Raw genomic sequence first — 19111 nt, forward strand, 5'->3', positions numbered from 1 at the left:
ATGGCAGAGAAAGGAAGGGAGGGGAAAAGGGCAGAAAAAAGGGAAATGACTGGCCTAAGGTCACACAGCTGGTCACTGGCAGAGACAAGAGTAGAGCCCAAGTGGCCTGACAACCCCTGCACCACACAGCACAGAGTAAACGATACAACATAGCGGTGATGGAGGGATGCTGCTAGTCCACTGTTAAACGCAGGCCGAAGTGCAGCTGGGAGTTGGTGCCATAAATCAATTTGGAAGCAGGCAGCAGGCCATCTAGGCACAGAGCTTGGGGTAGAAAAATCACAGATGAGCTGCTACATAGATGCTGGGTGAGTCTACATGGGAATCAGGCTGTGTTGGCATTTTAGTCTATCCGTTTCATGGACAAGCTGTGAGCTTGGTGATGGTCGCAAGAGAGGGACTTCCTTTGGAAGAATTGTTGGGTTTGGATTGTAGTTTGTTCCATCCTTCATACTGCATTTTAACAAGCCGCATCTTGGGCCAAATCCTCAGATGGGGTAAAGTAACGAAGGTCTATTGACTTTAAATGAGCCAACCCAATTTACACTACTGTGATAATGTGACTGATTGATTGTCAGAGTTGAGGAGCACTAACAAAACCTCGTCACTGCAAGTGACGACTGCTGTGCACCTTTGACTTTTAAATAATGAGATATTAGAGAAAAGGGAATCAGGGCCATCCCCACTGTCGCTCTAATCCTGACCATTGTCTTTCTCATTCCCCCTACAGCCATCACAGAAAGGACTGAGGAAGAAAATGTCCAACCAAACCACCTTGACTGAATTCCTTCTCCTGGGATTCTCTGATGTTCCGGAACTGCAGATTTTACACTTTGTGGTGTTTCTTCTGCTTTACCTGGCATCCCTGCTGGGGAACCTTCTCATCATCACAGCCATAACCCTCGACCACCAACTTCACACCCCCATGTACTTCTTCCTGATGAATCTGTCCATCCTAGACCTCGGGTCCATCTCTGTCACCATCCCCAAATCCATGGCCAACTCCCTCATGAACAAAAGAGTGATTTCTTACTCTGGATGTGTCACCCAAGTCTTTCTTTTCCTCTTTTTCGCTACAGCAGATTTTGCCATACTGACCATCATGGCGTACGACCGATATGTCGCCATCTGCCAACCACTGCACTATGAGACAATAATGAACAGGAGAGCTTGTGTCCAAATGGCAGCCAGTGCCTGGATCGGTGTTATTCTCTACTGTGCAGTGCACACTGGAAACACATTTGCAATATCCTTCTGTGGCAGTAACGTGGTGGATCAGTTCTTCTGTGAAATCCCCCAGCTCCTCAAGCTCGCCTGCTCTGACTCAGACCACAGTGAAGTCGGGTTTCTCATCTTTAGTGTGTGCTTAGCCTCAAGCTTCTTTGTTTTCATAATTGTGTCATATGTTCAGATCTTCACCACAGTGGTGAGAATCCCCTCTGAGCATGGCCGGCATAAAGCCTTCTCCACCTGCCTCCCTCACCTCATTGTTGTCTCATTGTTTATTTGCACTGCGATCTTTGCCTATTTGAAACCCACCTCCAGCTCAACCTCAGGTCTGGATCTAGTAGTGGCTGTTCTCTATTCTGTGTTGCCACCAATGATGAATCCGATCATCTACAGCATGAGAAACAAGGAGCTCAAAGGTGCACTGAGTAAACTCATAGGTCGGAGGTTATTCTCTAAGAATAAAATGTCCATATTTCTCCTTCAGTAACAATTTCATTCTGTGTTTCTTTATATAATCAGCTGATGACATTATTGCCTCAATGAGAAAATACTGTTCAATCTGTTTATGCACAATTGTGTATTTATACTAGTAAAACTCCAGACAAACATGACTCAAGAAAAAGGAAGTTATTATAGGTTTACACCAGTGTAAATAAGATCAGAATCTATCTATCATACACTGCTACCCATCACCATACTATCTGAACACCTTGCCCATAGAATCAGTTGCCATAGCAAAGTCCCTAGTGAGGTCTCTGGCTCTTCTTATTTTTGGGGATAATTTCTGATTGAGGTATCAGTGCATTTGTTCTTTGTATTTCTTGTTTACTTGTTTGTCAGATTTTTATCTTTATTTTTTCTTTGCTTAACTGGTTGGCTGGTGGTTTGGTTTGTTTCTGTGGAGGTGGGAAAGCCTGGGGAGATGGTGAGTGTTTGGTTAGACAGGATTTTCGATGTTTGTTCTCTCTTGGAAGTGCCAATATGTCATCACTTTGATGGGGTTTTCTTAGTGAGCTGAAGGTTTGCTCCCCACAATGACAACCTCATTTAGTCATAATGATAGATTTCTATTTGACTGTGAATTATGTTAGCTAGCAAGGTAAATAATAAATAATCTATGGAGATTCTTTTGCAAATTATTGTGCTTCTTTTCCTGTTAATGATTGTCTATGTCCAGATCATGATTTTCTTATAAATACTCCTTATTAAACATTATTTAACAATGATTTTTATGGCTATATCTTACTCTATCTGTCATTTACAAACAGTTCATCCTAAAATACTTGTTGGGTCTGAATTATTAACATAAAATAATTTTTTTATCTCAAAGCCTGAATCTCTGGGCCTTCTTCTCCAGACTTACCAGTCCTTTACGAGTTTTCATCATCAACCTCTCCCTCCTGGAAATCCTGCTCACCAGCATGCTCATCACCAAGATGTTGACAAACATGATGTGCAACTGGAAGACCAGTTTCTTTGCTAGCTTCCATACACGTGCCATTGTGTGCACTGACCAAAACCCCATCCCATTTGCCTAAATGTCACTGTTTCCATAAACGATCCTGTTTGCATGGCTGGAATGTTCACACAGGAGCCATCAACTCAGCTGAATCACATTTCCTGAAAAAGCAAAGTTATTATTAATACAAAAGGATTTATCTGTATTCATTCAGTTTTTCCAGTGACACAGAGTAGGAGCTCACTTCAGCTTCTGGCAGAGATATATCACAGGGTAGCTCACAAGTAGAGCTGGATGGAAAATTTCTGCTGAAACAGAGTTTTGTCCAAAAATGCTGATTCATAGAACCCAAAATGATTCACAGAAACATCTCAAGTTTGATGAACTTTCAGGGAAGCAAGGTCAGATTGGCAATGGATTGCCTGCCTGCCAAGCTGAGCTGCTAAGGAGCAGGAAGTTTGAAGACCCTGGTATGGGTTCCGAGAGGACGTTGCTCTAGGGAAATCTCAGCATGCAAACAGCCCTGGCCCAGGAACACCAGGGCTTCCAGTCTTCCGGGCCAGCTGGCTTCCCAAAATGGCCACTGAGTCACATAGTCTGGGCAACCAGCTGGCCTGGGAACCTGGAATCAGCTGTTGAGTGAAACTCAGATTCTGCTCCTATTAGCAGCCAGGAAACTCACAAGAATGTCAATTTCACTCAGCAGATGCCGGGGTCCTGTGGAGCAAATTTTGTTTCTGAAGCACCATGTGTTGGTGTTTGTAAAACATTCCCCCCCCTCCGACCCCCAGAGTTTTCAGTTAGAGGGAAATTTTGAAATAGCAACATTTCCCACAAAGCAGAAATCCCATGTTTTGGCCAGCTCTGCTTTCAAGCTTTGTTTGTTGTTATGGCCTCATTGGAAAACATCAAGGTACAGTGTCCCTCCTCTCATCCTAATGTAGACAGCAGGGCAACAGTAATCTGCTGAGGCACCTGAACAAACCAATGACTCTTCATTGAGAGTGGAATTGTCTTCTGAAGTTGCAAACCAAGTCTGTTGACCTTCAAGATGTGCTGCTGACCTACGTATTCTCCCAATGAACCTCGAGGGCTTGGCTGGGTTGATGGGAAAATTATATGAAAGTTTCATTGGTTGAGGAGGGAGCATGTTAAAGTCAATGAATGGGGAATGATCCCCTGGTCAGTGAAAAGGGAAGAAGTCTAGTTTGGTTAAGTCGAATTGTATGGATTGTGAATAGGGAATAAGGAGGAGGGAAGGTCTTTGATTTTTGTCAAGTGCAGAAGAATATGGGTGGTGAAGGGCAAAGAGCCCTGTGGTTGGTTCTGCTGGAGAATGTTTTGGTGGGTGAATGGAGGATAATCTTATAACTGGTAGAGGACAGAGGAGTCTATGGGTGGTGAAGGACAGATTTGTCTGGTTAGTGGAGGGCAGAGAAGTCTACTGCTGGTTGAAGGAGGAAAATATTCTAGTTGACTGATGGGGGAAATTTTGCCATTGGTTAATGGTGAAAAAAGAGTTTTATGCTGAAGGAAGGAGAATGTTTCCCAGGATGAATGGGTGAGGATTTGGTGGACCAAGTCAGTGTATTTTACATATATTCTTACAATACTGGGCAGAGGTCTAGCGTTTGGGCTTTCTTATGAGTCCAAAAGAACAAATAACACAAATATTGCTGTCACTTGATTTTATGGCATTTCACATCTGAGAACTTGCAAGGAGTCTCCAGACTTAAAGCTGTGGGTTTCGCCAGGAACAGCACAAATTCAGCTCTTATGTAAACTGGCAGGGAAATGTTAACTACATTAAGGTCATGCCCTCTGACACCAGTACTTGATTTGAATCACTGAGTGTTACAGCACCGGTAGTACCCCATTTCAATAGAAGGGGGAGTCGTTCTGCCACTCTTGCTGGCTTCTTTCAATAATTAGGATTCTGGGACCTGGTGTGTCAGTGACTTTAGACACCTCACTGATGAATGGAGGAGAGAGAGAGATCATCCTTGATACGGGCTTGCCTAGAGAAAGGATCCAGTGTCCCTGTTCACGTTGTCAGTGTTAGGGGTGTTCTCATGTGAGGCTCCCACAGTCACTCCATTTCAAGCTGTTGCACTCTGGATAAGTAATGGTTAGGTTTTTCTGATTTCTTTATGGTGGCCTGTATGAAATGCACTGGGGATCTTTGTCCAGTTCCTAGAGGATCTCTCCGCATCGCACTAATATCAACATTACTGGCCATAATTTGCACCCTTGTGGTCCATTATTAAGAAAGCATTCAGGGATATGGAGAAGGGAATCTCCTTTTATGTACAGAAAGGGTCCTTCCAAGGAAGGGTAGAGGCACATTTTCAGAGAGAGTTGGGTGGGCAAGATTGCAGAGCTGCCACTTGGTCTTCTGTCTGCTTTGTTTTGTTCTATGACCAGAGGAGTGTTAATGAGAGACTTCATCTTGAATGGTACCTGGAATATGTGCTAACTACTTATGCTAAACTATCTTTTCTTCCTCATATTTAGATTTGACACTGTGGCCTTGTCTACATTACACAGTTTTGTCAACAAAAGGCACCTTCTGTCAACGAAATAGTGGTGATGTACACACTGCAATTCTCAGCCCACTGATGTAACTCTCCTGCTACGCCAGCATAATAAAACCACCTCGATGAGAGGCGTGGAGTTTTTTGCAACATAGATAGAGCGACACAGCGTCGGTGTAGATACTACATTCCTTACATCAGCATAAATGGCCTTTAGGAGGTACCCCACAATACCCACCGTGACTGCTCTATTCACCGTTTTGAACCCTGCTACACTGCATCGAGCTACACTGGCGTGCGCCCCTTCCCTTTCAAAGCCTCTGCATTGTGTATAGGAGAGATTAGGGTTACACTTTTCTCTGAGAAAAGCTTGTACTCCACCGTGTCTTCCAGAGATGTTTGTAGCTCCGTCAAATGCACAAGCAACTATCTGTTTGAGGTTCAATTTACATGCATTTAACTCTTCTAAGATGTACCAAATGTAGCTGATGTGTCTTCTATAACCTGAACATCTAGAATGCATCTACTGGCCTACCACAGACATCAATGACATACCCGATGACTTAATACTTGATACATAATACTTGATGCCTATTTGCACTGGTATATTCATTAGCCATGTATTCACATATTTTGAATATGGTGAGAGAGTTCTTCACTTTTTCAACTGCTGAGACTTTCACTGTTGCACCACATGCTCCTAGAGAGTCAGATGAGTTTTTTCAGAAAGATAGTGAGCATTTGCCAGTCTTGTTTGAAACCAGTGTCTAAATTCAGATTAACAAGTGATAATGCACTTAACATTGGCCTCTGATTTGCAGTGTGTGATATGATGCAACGGCCATGTTGGTTCACATAAACTGAGTTGTGTCTCCAGCATTCTTAACAGCATCAATAAGTTCTTATAAAATTGGCTTTGACAGTGACTGCCTTTTAAGGCTTTCTGCATGTTGATGCAGTCCAGAGGCATGGTGTTTTGCAGCCTTTTCATACAGATTGCCAGTATTAGTTTATCTGATCAATCTGGCAAACCAAGCTCCTCCACTTGTACTATATAAATCCATGATATGCCCACATCTTGAATACTGAATGCAGTTCTTGTCACCCCATCTCAAAAAAGATATATTAGAATTGGAAAAGGTATAGAGAAGGGCAACAAAAATGATTAGGGGTATGGAACAGATTCCATATGAAGAGAGATTAATAAGACTGGGAATTTTCAGCTTGGAAAAGAGACGACTAAGAGGGGATCAAGTATCAGAGGGGTAGCCGTGTTAGTTTGAATCTGGGAAAAGCAACAGAGTGTCCTGTGGCACCTTTAAGACTAACAGAAGTATTGGAGCATAAGCTTTCGTGGGTGAATGCCCACTTCATCAGATGCAAGTCTGATATGAGGGGATATGATAGAGGCTTATAAAATCTTGACTAATGTTGAGAATATGAAAAAGGAAGTGTTATTTATCACTTCACTTAACATAAGAACCAGGGGTCACCAATGAAATTAATAGGCAGCAGGTTTAAAACAAACAAAAGAAAGTATTTTTTCACACAATGCACAGTCACCCATGTAACTAATTGCCAGGGATGTTGTGGAGGCCAAAATTATAACAGGGTTCAAAAAAGAACTAGATACATTCATGGAGGATAAGTCCTTCAATGGCTATTAGCCAGGATCGGCAGGGATGCAAAACCATGCTCTGAGTGCCCCTAGCCTCTGTTTGCCAGAAGCTGGGAATGGACAACAGGGGTTGAATCACTCCATGATTCCCTATTCTGTTCATTCCCTCTGAAGGACCTGGAATAGTCACTGTTGGAAGACAGGATACTGGGATAGATGGACCATTGGTCAGACCCAGTATGGCCGTTCTTACATAAAAATAATTATAATAATAAAAAAGTTTAGTACAGAAACACCCCAAGATAGTGACCTCTTGAGATAGCGATGTTGTGAGATAACGAGCTTGGCAAATAATGCATTTTAAAAATCTTGGCCTATACTATATATATATATATAAACAGAAAGAGAGAGAGAGAGAGAGAAGTTTCCCAGTCACAAATCCAGCATTCGGTAGTGAAGTCACTAAAACATAGTCCAATGCTCTAGCCGCTGTTGTTTGTCGTGCCACCATTCTTTGTACCACTGTGTCCCCAATTGCCCTGCACTGTCACCTTCTGCTGCCACCTGCCTCTGTGATATCTGCAAGTTTCTCGAGGTTCCACCCACCTCTCAGCGAATTCAGCTCTCAGTGGGGGAACCTTGCTGCCAGATGTAATGCATCCATGGGTGCAGAAAGAATTGGCTGATGTGATTTCAGAGCCATTGGCCAGGGCCTCCCAGAGGATTCAGGGAGCCTGGGGTCTTCGGTGGTGGGGGTCCTTCCACTCTGGGTCTTCGGGGCACTTAGGCGGTGGGTCCCGGAGTGAGTGAATGACCCGCCGCCAAACTACCACAGAAGACCCGGAGCGGAAGGAACCCTCGCTGTCGAATTGCTGCCGAAGATCTAGAGTGGAAGAAGCCCTCCCTGCTGAATTGCCGCCGAAGACCTGGAGCCGAACAAGCTCCGGGTTTTTGCTCCGGGTGTGCTCAGTGGCACTGAAAGACATTAGTACTAAGCTGGACATGAGAACGAATGGATATAAACTGGCAGGGGGGAAGTTCAGGCTTGAAATTAGACGAAGGTTTCTGACCGTCAGAGAGGTGAAATATTGGAACGGCCTTCCGAGGGAAACGGTGGGGGCGACGGACCTGTCTGGTTTTAAGATTAAGTTGGATAAGTTTATGGAGGGAATGGTTTAATGGTAAAACATAGTAGCCAAGGAAAACCAAGCAATGGTACATGAATAGCATAATGGCCAACAAGGGTCAGGCTAGAGACTCTTGCCTATATGCTCGGGGTATTACTGATCGCCATATTTGGGGTCGGGAAGGAATTTTCCTCCAGGGTAGATTGGCTGAGCCTCTGGAGGTTTTTCGCCTTCCTCCGCAGCATGGGGCAGGGATCACTAGCAGGAGGGTCTCAGCCGATTGAAGTCACTAAAACACAGGATTGGGGACTTCAACGGCAGAGTCCAGGGAAGGGTATTGCGGCCTGCAGCATGCAGGGGGTCAGACCAGATGATCATAATGGTCCCTTCTGACCTTAAAGTCTATGAGTCTATGAGTCTATGAGGAATCCATTTTGAAGCACTTGGAGGAGAGGAAGGTGATCAGGAACAGTCAACATGGATTCACCAAGGGCAAGTCATGCTTGACTGATTGCCTTTTATGATGAGATAACTGTCTCGGTGGATATGGGGAAAGCAGTGGACATGATATATCTTGACTTTAGCAAAGCTTTTGATATGGAATCCCACAATATTCTTGCCATCAAGTTAAAAAAATATGGATTGGATGAATGGACTCTAAGGTGCATAGAAAGCTGACTAGATTGTCGGGTTCAATGGGCAGTGATCAATGGCTCGATGTCTTGTTGGCAGCCGGTATCAAGTTCCCCAGGGGTCAGTCCTGGGGCTGGTTTTCTTTAACATCTTTATTAATGATTTGGATGATGGGATGAATTGCACCCTCAGGAAGTTTGCAGATGACACTAAGCTGGGGGAAGAGCTAGATACGCTGGAGGATAGGGATAGGGTCCAGAGTTTGACCTAGACAAATTGAAGGATAGGGACAAAACAAATCTGATGAGGTTCAACAAGGACAAGTGCAGAGTTCTGCACTTAAGAAGGAAGAATCCCATGCACCGCTACATGGCTGGGCACCAATTGGCTAAGCAGCAGTTCTGCAGAAAAGGACCTGGGGATTACAGTGGACGAGAAGCTGGATATGAATCCGCAGTGTGCCCTTGTTGCCAAGAAGACCAATGACCTCTTGGGCTGTATTTGTAGGAGCATTGCCAACAGATTGAGGGAAGTGATTATTTCCCTCTATTCGGCACTGGTGAGGCCACATCTGGAGTACTGCATCCAGTTTTGGTCTCCCCACTACATAAGGTATGTGGAGAAATTGGAGAGAGTCCAGCAGAGGGCAATGAAAATGATTAGGGGGCTCGGGCACATGACTTACTAGTAGAGGCTGAGGGAACTGGGATAATTTAGTCTGCAGAACAGAAGAGTAAGGGGGGATTTGATAGCAGCCTTCAGTTACCTGAAGGGGGGTTCCATAGAGGATGGAGCTAGGCTGTTCTCAGTGTTGGCAGATGACAGAAGAAGAAGCAATGGTCTCAAGTTGCAGTGGGGGAGGTCTAGATTGGATATTAGGAAAAACTAGGAGGGTGGTGAAGCACTGGAATGCGTTATCTAGGGAGGTGGTGGAATCTCCATCCTTAGAGGTTTTTAAGGCCTGGCTTGACAAAGCCTTGGCTGGGATGATTTAGTTGGTGTTGGTCCTGATTTGAGCAGGGCATTGGTCTAAATGACCTCCTGAGGTCTCTTCCAACCCTAATCTTCTAGTATTCTAGTGCAGGCTGGGCTGTCTTTTCCACAGAAACACTGTCCCACAGCAGGTCTAAGCTGTCAACTTTCATGGCCCCACTCCTCCAGCATCCTGCTGGCCCCGTTCTCAGATCACCATCTTGTGACCGTGACAGCCGCTCTCAGCGTGGAGAGGCCAGGGCTGGCCTATTGGCACTTTAATAACAGCTTGCTGGAAGATGTGGGCTTTGTGGAATCCTTCCGAGAGTTCTGGGATTTTCAAAATAAGGCCATCTAACTCCCTTAAGCAGCTTTGAGAACAGCAACCCACATCACTGTCTTATTGCAACTTAAGATATAGTTTGGGAGAGTCAGATTTCCATTGGTGGTAGCCCATTTGCTGATGGATTTCCTTATGGCCTCATTCACCTCTTTGTTTCTCAGAGGATATATAAGGGATTTAACCATTGGAATTCGGACCAAGTAAAAGAGAGAAAAGAATTTGTTGACCTTTATTGAAGGGTTGTCTGATGGCACCATGTAGACTATGATTTATGCTGTGTAGAACCATTGGGAACAATGGCAGTACAGGACAGATTTTTCAAAAACACCTCTAAGGATATGTCTACACAGCTAGCCGCAGTAAGCCTCCCAGCCTGTGTTGACAATTTGCCCTTCTCACAACCAGCCAAAACATCTAAGAACCAAGAAAGCTCACATCCACTCCTCTTTTCTCACCTATGCTAATCTTTCCTAGGCAACTTTCTGCCCAACATATGAAGTTGGTCCATTGTCCATTCTCCTGAAGGGTTAAGAGCTGAGAGTACAGGAACCCTTGTGGTCAGGGTCAGAAACTGAGCCCAACTGAAGGCACTGAAGCAAACTCAAATTGTTCTTCAGCTTCCTCCCACAGAATCACAAGAGCAACACAAAGAAAACTTAAGAGGAAGAAGCCTCCGCTGCTTTCATGTACCCCAGCGCGACTCTCTCAGCAGCCTACCTGCACCCTCTTCTGGGAAGGACTCTCAGCGGGTAGGAGCTCTGGCATAGAAACTAAAGAAGGGGTGTTGCTCCCCCTTGCTGTGAGCTGATAGCATTCTGACTCCGTGTAATGAGGCTCTGAGCTTTGCCATGTTGTTAGTTCTGTGCCCTCAGGAAGCAGCCAACGTGCTGAACCCCCACTGCTTCTCTTGGTCCCCTGGGAACATGGTGTTTGCACAGCAGCTGTAAGCCCTTCTTTCCTGTCTTTGTCTTCCTTGGCTACCCAGGCCCCTTCCCCTAAAATGGTTTCATCAGATGCTGGAGGGGCCTAAGGCCCTGCAGGTTTCCCTCACCCACCTCCTAAGGCAAACAGTCATTTCCTTCTCTGCCATTCCTGGAGCCGCACATCCTTGGAGGAGTTTTACCCCTGGGAGATCTGAATCCCTGCAAAAATATGTGTCTGGCGGTTGGTGGGGGACTGTCTTGTCTGCCCCCTGTTTGGGAGCTGGGATGCTTTTTTGGAATCTCCTTCACTGGATGAGTGCAACAGCACCTCCTCCTGGTGGGAGAATCCTAAATTCCACCCTCCCGCAAAGGTTTCTCTGAGCAGCTGCTAGATGAATCCCACATCTCTGGTCTAGACACCAGCAGCTAACGAGCCTTGTAACAGGCCCTGTTTGCTAGCTGGAGAGTGAAGGAATCAGGGAAGAAGGCAAATGTCAGAAAATGAATCTCAGCTCGCAAAGAAACTCCCTGAGGGCTCCTGCTGCACCATCTGTGTCTTTGCAAAGGCTTTAGGGATGACCTGACTAGCTCAGTTGGTAAAGCATGGGATTCTTAATTTCACATCTGTTGGTTCAAGCCTCATCCTGGGTGCTTGATCTTGCAGCCTTAGGGTATGTCTACATTACAAAATTAGGTCAAATTAATAGAAGCTGATCTTTAGAAAATGATTTTATACCATCCATTGTGTATGTCCCCACTAAGCGCAGTAGGCAGAGGTGAAAGTAAGCTGGTATGGTACGATACGGCGTACCAGCAAGAGCCAGTACGCCGTGCCAGACTGGACCAGCTTCCGTGGAGGTGATTTAAAGGGCCCAGGGTTCCAGCCACTGCGGGGAGCCCCGGGCCCTTTAAAGCACTGCTGGAGCTGAGGCGCTGATTTAAAGGGCCCGGAGCTTCGCGGTGACCGGAGTCCCGGGGCTCAGGGGCGAATTAAAGGGCCCCGGGCTCCCAGCCGCCTCTGCAGCTGGTAGCTCCGGGGTGATTTAAAGGCCTGGGGATCCCAGCCACAGCCTGAGCCCCAGGGTCTTTAAATCTTGAAAGTCCCCGCCTCTTCCGGTTGAGGCCACACCCCAGCTCAGGACTCTGCCATACCGGTAAGTCCTTTAAGTTACTTTCACCCCTGGCAGTAGGTCTGTGGAGTGTGTCCTCAATACCATGGCTAGCATCGACTCATGAAGTGGTACACTGTGGGTAACTATCCCACAGACCCCGCTGCCCATTGGAATTCTGGGTTAAGCTCCCAATGCCTGATGGAGCAAAAACATTGTTGCGGGTGTTTTGGAGTACATGTCGTCAGGCCACTTTCCTGGAACTTTGTGAGTTGCTTTTCCCCACCCTGAAGTGCAGGAATACCAAGATGAGACCTGCCCTGACAGTTGAGAAGCGAGTGGCGATAGCCCTGTGGAAGCTTGCAAGGTCAGTCGGGAATCAATTCAGAGTGGGCAAATCTACTGTGGGGGCTGCTCTGATCCACGTAGCCAAAGCAACCAGTAACCTTCTTCTAACAAGCGTAGTGACTCTGGGAAATGTGCAGGTCATAGTGGATGGCTTTGCTGCAATGGGGTTCCGTAACTGTGATGGGGCAATAGACGGAACACATATCCCTATCTTGGCACCGGACCACCTTGCTTATAAAATCGACCTAACGCGGCTAAATTCAACATAGCTTCATAGTGTAGATTAGCCCCTAGTCCCTTAGAGCTCTGCTTACTCTCAGGGCTGGGTTCAGACACTCCAGGGCCATGCATGGGGCTCAGCACCCTTGACCCTCTGCCCATGTGAAATGTCAGTGGTGGGTGGGATGGTGGAATGGGACCCCTGCTCCTTCCCAGAAGAGGCAGTGGGTGACTCTCCCCCACCCCTTGGGATCAGCGAGGTGCCCACAGACAGGCAGGGGGCAGTCATGGTCCCCCTAGTCCTTACCTTCCCAGCCAGCGTGTATCTGCTTGGGTGAGTGGGTCAGGACTACTGTGCTCTTCCCCTCCCCCTGCACACTGAGCCCCCGATGGGGCGGGGTTGTTGGGGTCCTCAGAGATGTGCGGCTGGGAATTCAAACTCCATGGAGATGTGTGGAACAGTTCTGCTCTCCAAGAGCCATTCTCTCAGGCTCTCTGCAGACTCAGGCAGACAATGCTGCAGCTGGTGCCCTGGGGGCAGATCTCCTCACTACCCAAACCTTTGCTCCAGACTGTAGGTGGTGCATGATCTGGGGCTGGCCCCAGTCAGACCCAGGGCACTGGTCTCTGACAATTCCTATGTTCCTGTGGAAAATAAGGAAAATCTGCTTGAAAAAAATAACCTGACAAATATTTCACCCCAGATCTGTGAAAATTCTTTAAAAGCTCAAACAAAACTGAATCATGGATCAGCTCTAAATAAATGATTCTTTATGAATTGTTCTTCCCATCTCAGATAATATTCCCCAGATTAATTGTTTTGGTAAACTGAGGCACAGAGAGTTAAGGTAATATTGTGCATAGCCAGGTTTAGATCACAGAAGCTTCCAGTGTCTTGACCTCCTTTCTCTAGTCACTACTGACTGCTCTACTTGCTATCATTTAAGGTCACGATTCTTAAGGGAGTCTTAGGGAGTTAGAAGCCCAAGATGTACATGTGTTACTCCCTTTCAGGGCCAGCTCTAGGCACCAGCAAAACAAGCTGGTGCTTGAGGCGGCACATTTTTAGGGGCGGCATGGCCGGCGCCAGAATGCCGCCCCTAAAAATGTGCCCCGGCCGCCCTAGCTCACCTCCGCTGCTGCCGCTCGTGCGCCGTTGCACAAGAAACAGGTGATTCGCGCGCTGCTGCTCGCCCTCCCTCCCAGGCTCTCAAACCTGGGAGGGAGGGGGAGATCCCGAGCGGCTGCGGCGAGCGAAACAGCTGATTCGCGCGCCGCTGCTCACCCTCCCTCCCAAGTTTGAGAGCCTGGGAGGGAGGGGGAGACTTTCAATGGCCGCGGCGCGCGCGCCGCTTCTCCCCCTCCCTCTTAGGCTTGAGAGCCTGGGGGGAGGAGGCAGGGCTGGGGATTTGGGGAAGGGGCGGTGCTGAGGTGGGGCCGGGGATGGGGTAAGAAAAAACAGGGGGGGGAGGGGGCTGCGGCCAAAATTGTTTCTGCTTGGGGCGGCAAAAACCCTAGAGCCGGCCCTGCTCCCTTAGGCTCCTTTGCTAATCCCTGCCTTCATTTTCTGGAATTGCAGAGAGGCCAGGCCTTGGAAGTCAACAGAAAAGTTGCAGTGCTAGGATTACAAAGGGGCTTAGGCACCTAAAGAAGCTGATAGGTGCCTACCGGGATTAACAATAGCACCAACAGTTTAGGCACCGAACTCCCAATGAATGCCCATGGGATTTAGCCACTTAGCTCACATAGGAGCTTTGATAAATCCCAGTCAGTGCCTGTCTCCATCTAATTACATGCCTAAATCCATTTGTAATCCTGGCCTACAGACAACGCAGAAGCTGGGCAGGAATCAGGGAACCTGGGGAGATCGTAGGGCCTGTGCTAGGCAGGGGATCAGATTAGAGGATCAGAAGGATACTTTTGGCTTTATCACCTAGGCATCTATGCACTTGCCTCTGGGCCTTTGCTGCTGAGCTGTGAAGGGCTCCTGGGACTGAGTCCCACTAGCCCTTAGGAAATGGAAGTGGATAAATCACCTTCCTGCACCATGGATCCTTTAATGCCAGTGCAAATCAAAGCCAGCTACACACAGATCGCCTGCAAAGAGCAACAGGTCTGAGTCTAGTTCAGTCACTGAGTCTAGTTCAGTCACTGAGTGAGTGGTGAAATGGCGCACAGATCCCAGTGCCTTTAGCTTCTAGGTTGTGTTATATAGATAGATATTGACCAAAGAATCCTGGTGCTGGATGACTGAATGCGTCATATGTTGGGAAAAAAATCCACAAAGATCAGCACAGTAAGTTTCTTATTTCAATTAACAATATACAGAGGAAATCATACAGGGGGAAATTCAGATGATAAATATGAATTACAATATGAACTTGTTAAGACTTTACTCTCATTTTAATCAATTATCTACTGCTGAGAGGAATTTTCCGCCTCTCAGGAAAAAGTTGACATTTCACTGAAAATGCAAAATCAATTTATTTATTTTTTAATTTTTGGCAAATTAAAACTTTCTACTGAAAACTCAATTTTTTTATCACAAAACCAAAAATATTTGTTTTTTTGAGTTTTCAGATTCTTTACACAATAATCCCAAAATGTTTGAGAAAAGCAGACAGATTCTGAAATTTATTGTTGTTTAGCTAAAAAAACAATGTCTATTATAAAAGATAAAACTAAAAATTTCCAACCTGCCTTAAACTTTAAATTAATTGGGGAACATTAATATTCTCTGATAAAGTATTAATTTCAAGTCCATTTATTCTATTGCATCTGTGTGATTTCTCTTTCAAAGTGATAATTGTAAGAAGGTAACAATTGAATAACTGTGTTTTATACAGACTAGCCCCTTTTAACCCTGGGTTAGAGTTGAACCAAGCAGCCAAACCCTGTCTATCCTGACACCGTTCAAGACCATACGGGAAATGACTGGGAGTAGAACTCAGAGCTCCTGTCCTAGCTCCACACTGCTGCTGGCTAAGTATAAATGGTGTAAATGGGTGTGCAGAACTTACATATAACAAGACATGGGGCCATGTTTCCAGAGGTATTTTGGCACCTAGTGGGATTTTCAAAAGCACCTAGGAGCTTATAATTTGTTAATTTCAAGGGATGTTGGGGGCCTATATGTTTTGAGAACCCCACTAGGTGCCTCAATACCTTTAAAAATCTGCCCCACAGCCTCTCTTCAAATACCCTTACAGTTCTAGTTGACACTGCAGAGAAAGGTAAAGAGGGGAAACAGAGGCAGAAAGATGGGAAATGACTGGCCAAAGGTCACTGGCAGAGACCAAAGTATAGCCCAAGTGTCCTGACAACCCCTGCACTGCACAGCACAGAATAAACGATACAACATAGCGGTGATGGAGGGATGCTGCTAGTCCATTGTTACACGCATTTAAAATGTGTTGGCATTTTAGTCTATCTGTTTCATAGCCAAGCTGTGAGCTTGGTGATGGTCGCAACAGAGGGACCTCCTTTGGACGATTTTTTGGGTTTGGACAGTACTCTTTTCCATTTTTTATACTGCATTTTAACAAGCCACATCTTGGGCCAAATCCTCAGATGGGGTAAAGTAATGAAGTTCCATTGACTTTAAAGGTGCTGACCCAATTACACTAGTTTGATAACAGGACTGATTGCTTGTCAGATGCGAGAGCACTAACAACACCTAAACATTGTAAGTGATGAGTGCTGTGCATCTTTCTCATTCATATAATGAGATATTAGAGAAAGGGGAATCAGGGCTATTCCCTGTATCACTCTAATCCTGACCATTGTCTTTCTCATTCCTTCCACAGCCGTCACACAGCGTACTGAGGAAGAAAATGTCTAACCAAACCGCTGTGACCGAATTCCTTCTCCTGGGATTCTCTGATGTTCGGGCACTGCAGATTTTACACTTTGTGGTGTTTCTAGCACTTTACCTTTTATCGCTGGTTGGGAATCTTCTCATCTTCATAGCCATAGCGCTCAACCACCAACTTCACACCCCCATGTACTTCTTCCTGATGAATCTGTCCATCCTAGACCTCGGATCCATCTCTGCAACCATCCCCAAATCCATGGCCAATTCCCTCATGAACACCAGATCGATTTCTTATTCTGCATGTGTTGCCCAAGTCTTTCTCTTTGCCTTCTTTGCTTCAGCAGATTTTGCCATACTGACTGTCATGGCGTATGATCGATATGTCGCCATCTGCCAACCACTGCACTATGAGACAGTGATGAACAGAAAAGCTTGTGTCCAAATGGCCGCCAGTGCCTGGATTAGTGTTTTTCTCTACTCTGCACTGCACACTGGAAACACGTTTGCAATATCCTTCTGTGGAGGCAACATGGTGGATCAGTTCTTCTGTGAAATCCCCCAGCTCCTCAAGCTCGCCTGCTCTGACTCAGACCTCAGTGAAGTCGGGATTCTCGTCTTTAGTGTGTGCTTAAGCTCAAGCTGCTTTGTTTTCATAATTGTGTCATATGTTCATATCTTCACCACAGTGCTGAGAATCCCCTCTGAGCAGGGCCGGCATAAAGCCTTCTCCACCTGCCTTCCTCACCTCATTGTGGTCTCACTGTTTATTTGCACAGGGACCTTTGCCTACTTGAAACCCACCTTCAGCTCAACTTCAGGTCTGGATCTAGTAGTGGCTGTTCTCTATTCTGTGTTGCCTCCAATGATGAATCCGATCATCTACAGCATGAGAAACAAGGAGCTCAAAGGTGCACTGAGTAAACTGATAGGTTGGAGGTTATTCTCTAAGAATAAAATGTCCATATTTCTCCTTCATTAACAATTTCATTCTTTGTTTCTTTATATAATCAGCTGATGACATTATTGCCTCCATGAGAAAATACTGTTCAATCTGTTTATGCAGAATTGGGTATTTATACTAGTAAAACTCCAGACAAACATGACTCAAGAAAAAAGAAGTTACTATAGGTTTACACCAATGTAAATAAGATCAGAATCTATCTATCATATACTGTTACCCATCACCATACTATCTGAGCACCTTGCCCATAGAATCAGTAGCCATAGCAAAGTCCCTAATGAGGACTCTGTCTCTTCTTATTTTTGGGGATAATTTCTGATTGAGGTATCCATGCATTTGTTCTTTGTATTTCTTGTTTACCTGTTTGTCAGATTTTTATCTTTTTTTTTTTTCTTTGCTTAACTTGTTGGCTGGTGGTTTGGTTTGTTCCTTCGGAGGTGGGAAAGCCTGGGGAGGTTGTGAGTGTTTGGTTAGACAGGATTTTCGATGTTTGTTCTCTCTTGGAATGCCAATATATCATCACTTTGATGGGGTTTTCTAAGTGAGATGAAGGCTTGCTCCCCACAATGACAACCTCGTTTACTCATAATGATAGATTTCTATTTGATTGTGAATTATGTTAGCTAGCTAGGTAAATAATGAATAATCTATGGAGATTATTGTGCAAATTATTGTGCTTCTTTTCCTGTTAATGATTGTCTATGTCCAGATCATGATTTGCTTATAAATACTCCTTATTAAACATTATTTAACAATATTTTTTATGGCTATATCTTAGTCTAGCTATCATTTACAAACAGTTCATCCTAAAATACTTGGTGTTTGAACTTTGAGCTGTTTTGACAGGATACATTTTTAACATGCTCTCTTTCATTTCTCTGAACAAATGGAAGTATCACACTCGGGATCCTTAAAAATCAAGGAGCCAGTCCTCAGCTGGTGTAAATTGTCATAGCTCCATTGACGTCAATAGATCTCTGAGAATTTTCACCAGCTGAGGATCTGCTCCAAACACTCATGATTGTGAATTTAAAACTCACACCCTTGGAATGTTCTGTACAAAGGCCCTGATTCCACAGCCACTTCAACACCGTCTTTACTTTAATCACATGAGTGGCTCCATTGAAGGTTTAAAGGTAAACTCATGCTTAAGTCCCTTTGGATATGGGTTAGGGTTATGCATAGGGCTTAAGGCTAACAAGAAACTGCTGTCAGACCCTGACACTGTCTCCATTTCTCGCCTTTCCCAGTCAAATAAAGCCTTACAATTGGTGCATTGGAATTACTCTCCCCTTCTTGGGTCTGAATTATTAACATAAAATAATTGTTTTATCTCAAAGCCTGAATCTCTGGGTCTTCTTCTCCAGACTTACCAGCCCTTTACAATTTTTCTTCATCAACCTCTCCCTCCTGGAAATCCTGCTCACCAGCATGCTCATCACCAAGATGTTGACCAACATGGTGTACAATTGGAAGACCAGTTTCTTCCCTAGCTTCCATGCAAGTGCCATTGCCTCCACTGACCGAAACCCCATCCAATTTGCCAAAACGTCACTGTTTTCATAAATGTTCCTGTTTGCATGGCTGGAATGTTCGCACAGGGGCCGTCAACTCAGGTGAATCACATTCCCTGAAAAAGCAAAGTTATTATTCATACAAAAAGATTTATCTGTATTCATTCAGTTTTTCCAGTGACACAGAGTAGGAGCTCACTCCAGCTTCTGTCAGAGGTAAATCACAGGGTAGCTCACAAGTAGAGCTGGATGGAAAATTTCTGATGAAACAGAGTTTTGTCCAAAAATGCTGATTCATAGAACCCAA

The 19111-nt window shown here is 45.3% G+C and overlaps 2 protein-coding genes across 2 annotated transcripts; both read left to right on the forward strand.

Annotated features, from left to right (window-relative positions):
• The first annotated feature begins 757 nt into the window (after positions 1–757).
• Positions 758–1717, forward strand: LOC135974584 (olfactory receptor 14A16-like). Its single transcript, XM_065563003.1, has one exon. The coding sequence runs from the start codon at positions 758–760 to the stop codon at positions 1715–1717; it is 960 nt and encodes a 319-aa protein (XP_065419075.1).
• A 14631-nt stretch (positions 1718–16348) lies between these two features.
• Positions 16349–17308, forward strand: LOC112059640 (olfactory receptor 14A16-like). Its single transcript, XM_024105978.1, has one exon. It carries the CDS (start codon positions 16349–16351, stop codon positions 17306–17308), a length of 960 nt encoding a protein of 319 aa, XP_023961746.1.
• The last annotated feature ends 1803 nt before the right edge of the window (positions 17309–19111 follow it).

Source organism: Chrysemys picta, chromosome 12 (genome assembly GCF_011386835.1).
Source record: "Chrysemys picta bellii isolate R12L10 chromosome 12, ASM1138683v2, whole genome shotgun sequence".
Classification (NCBI taxonomy): domain Eukaryota; kingdom Metazoa; phylum Chordata; order Testudines; family Emydidae; genus Chrysemys; species Chrysemys picta.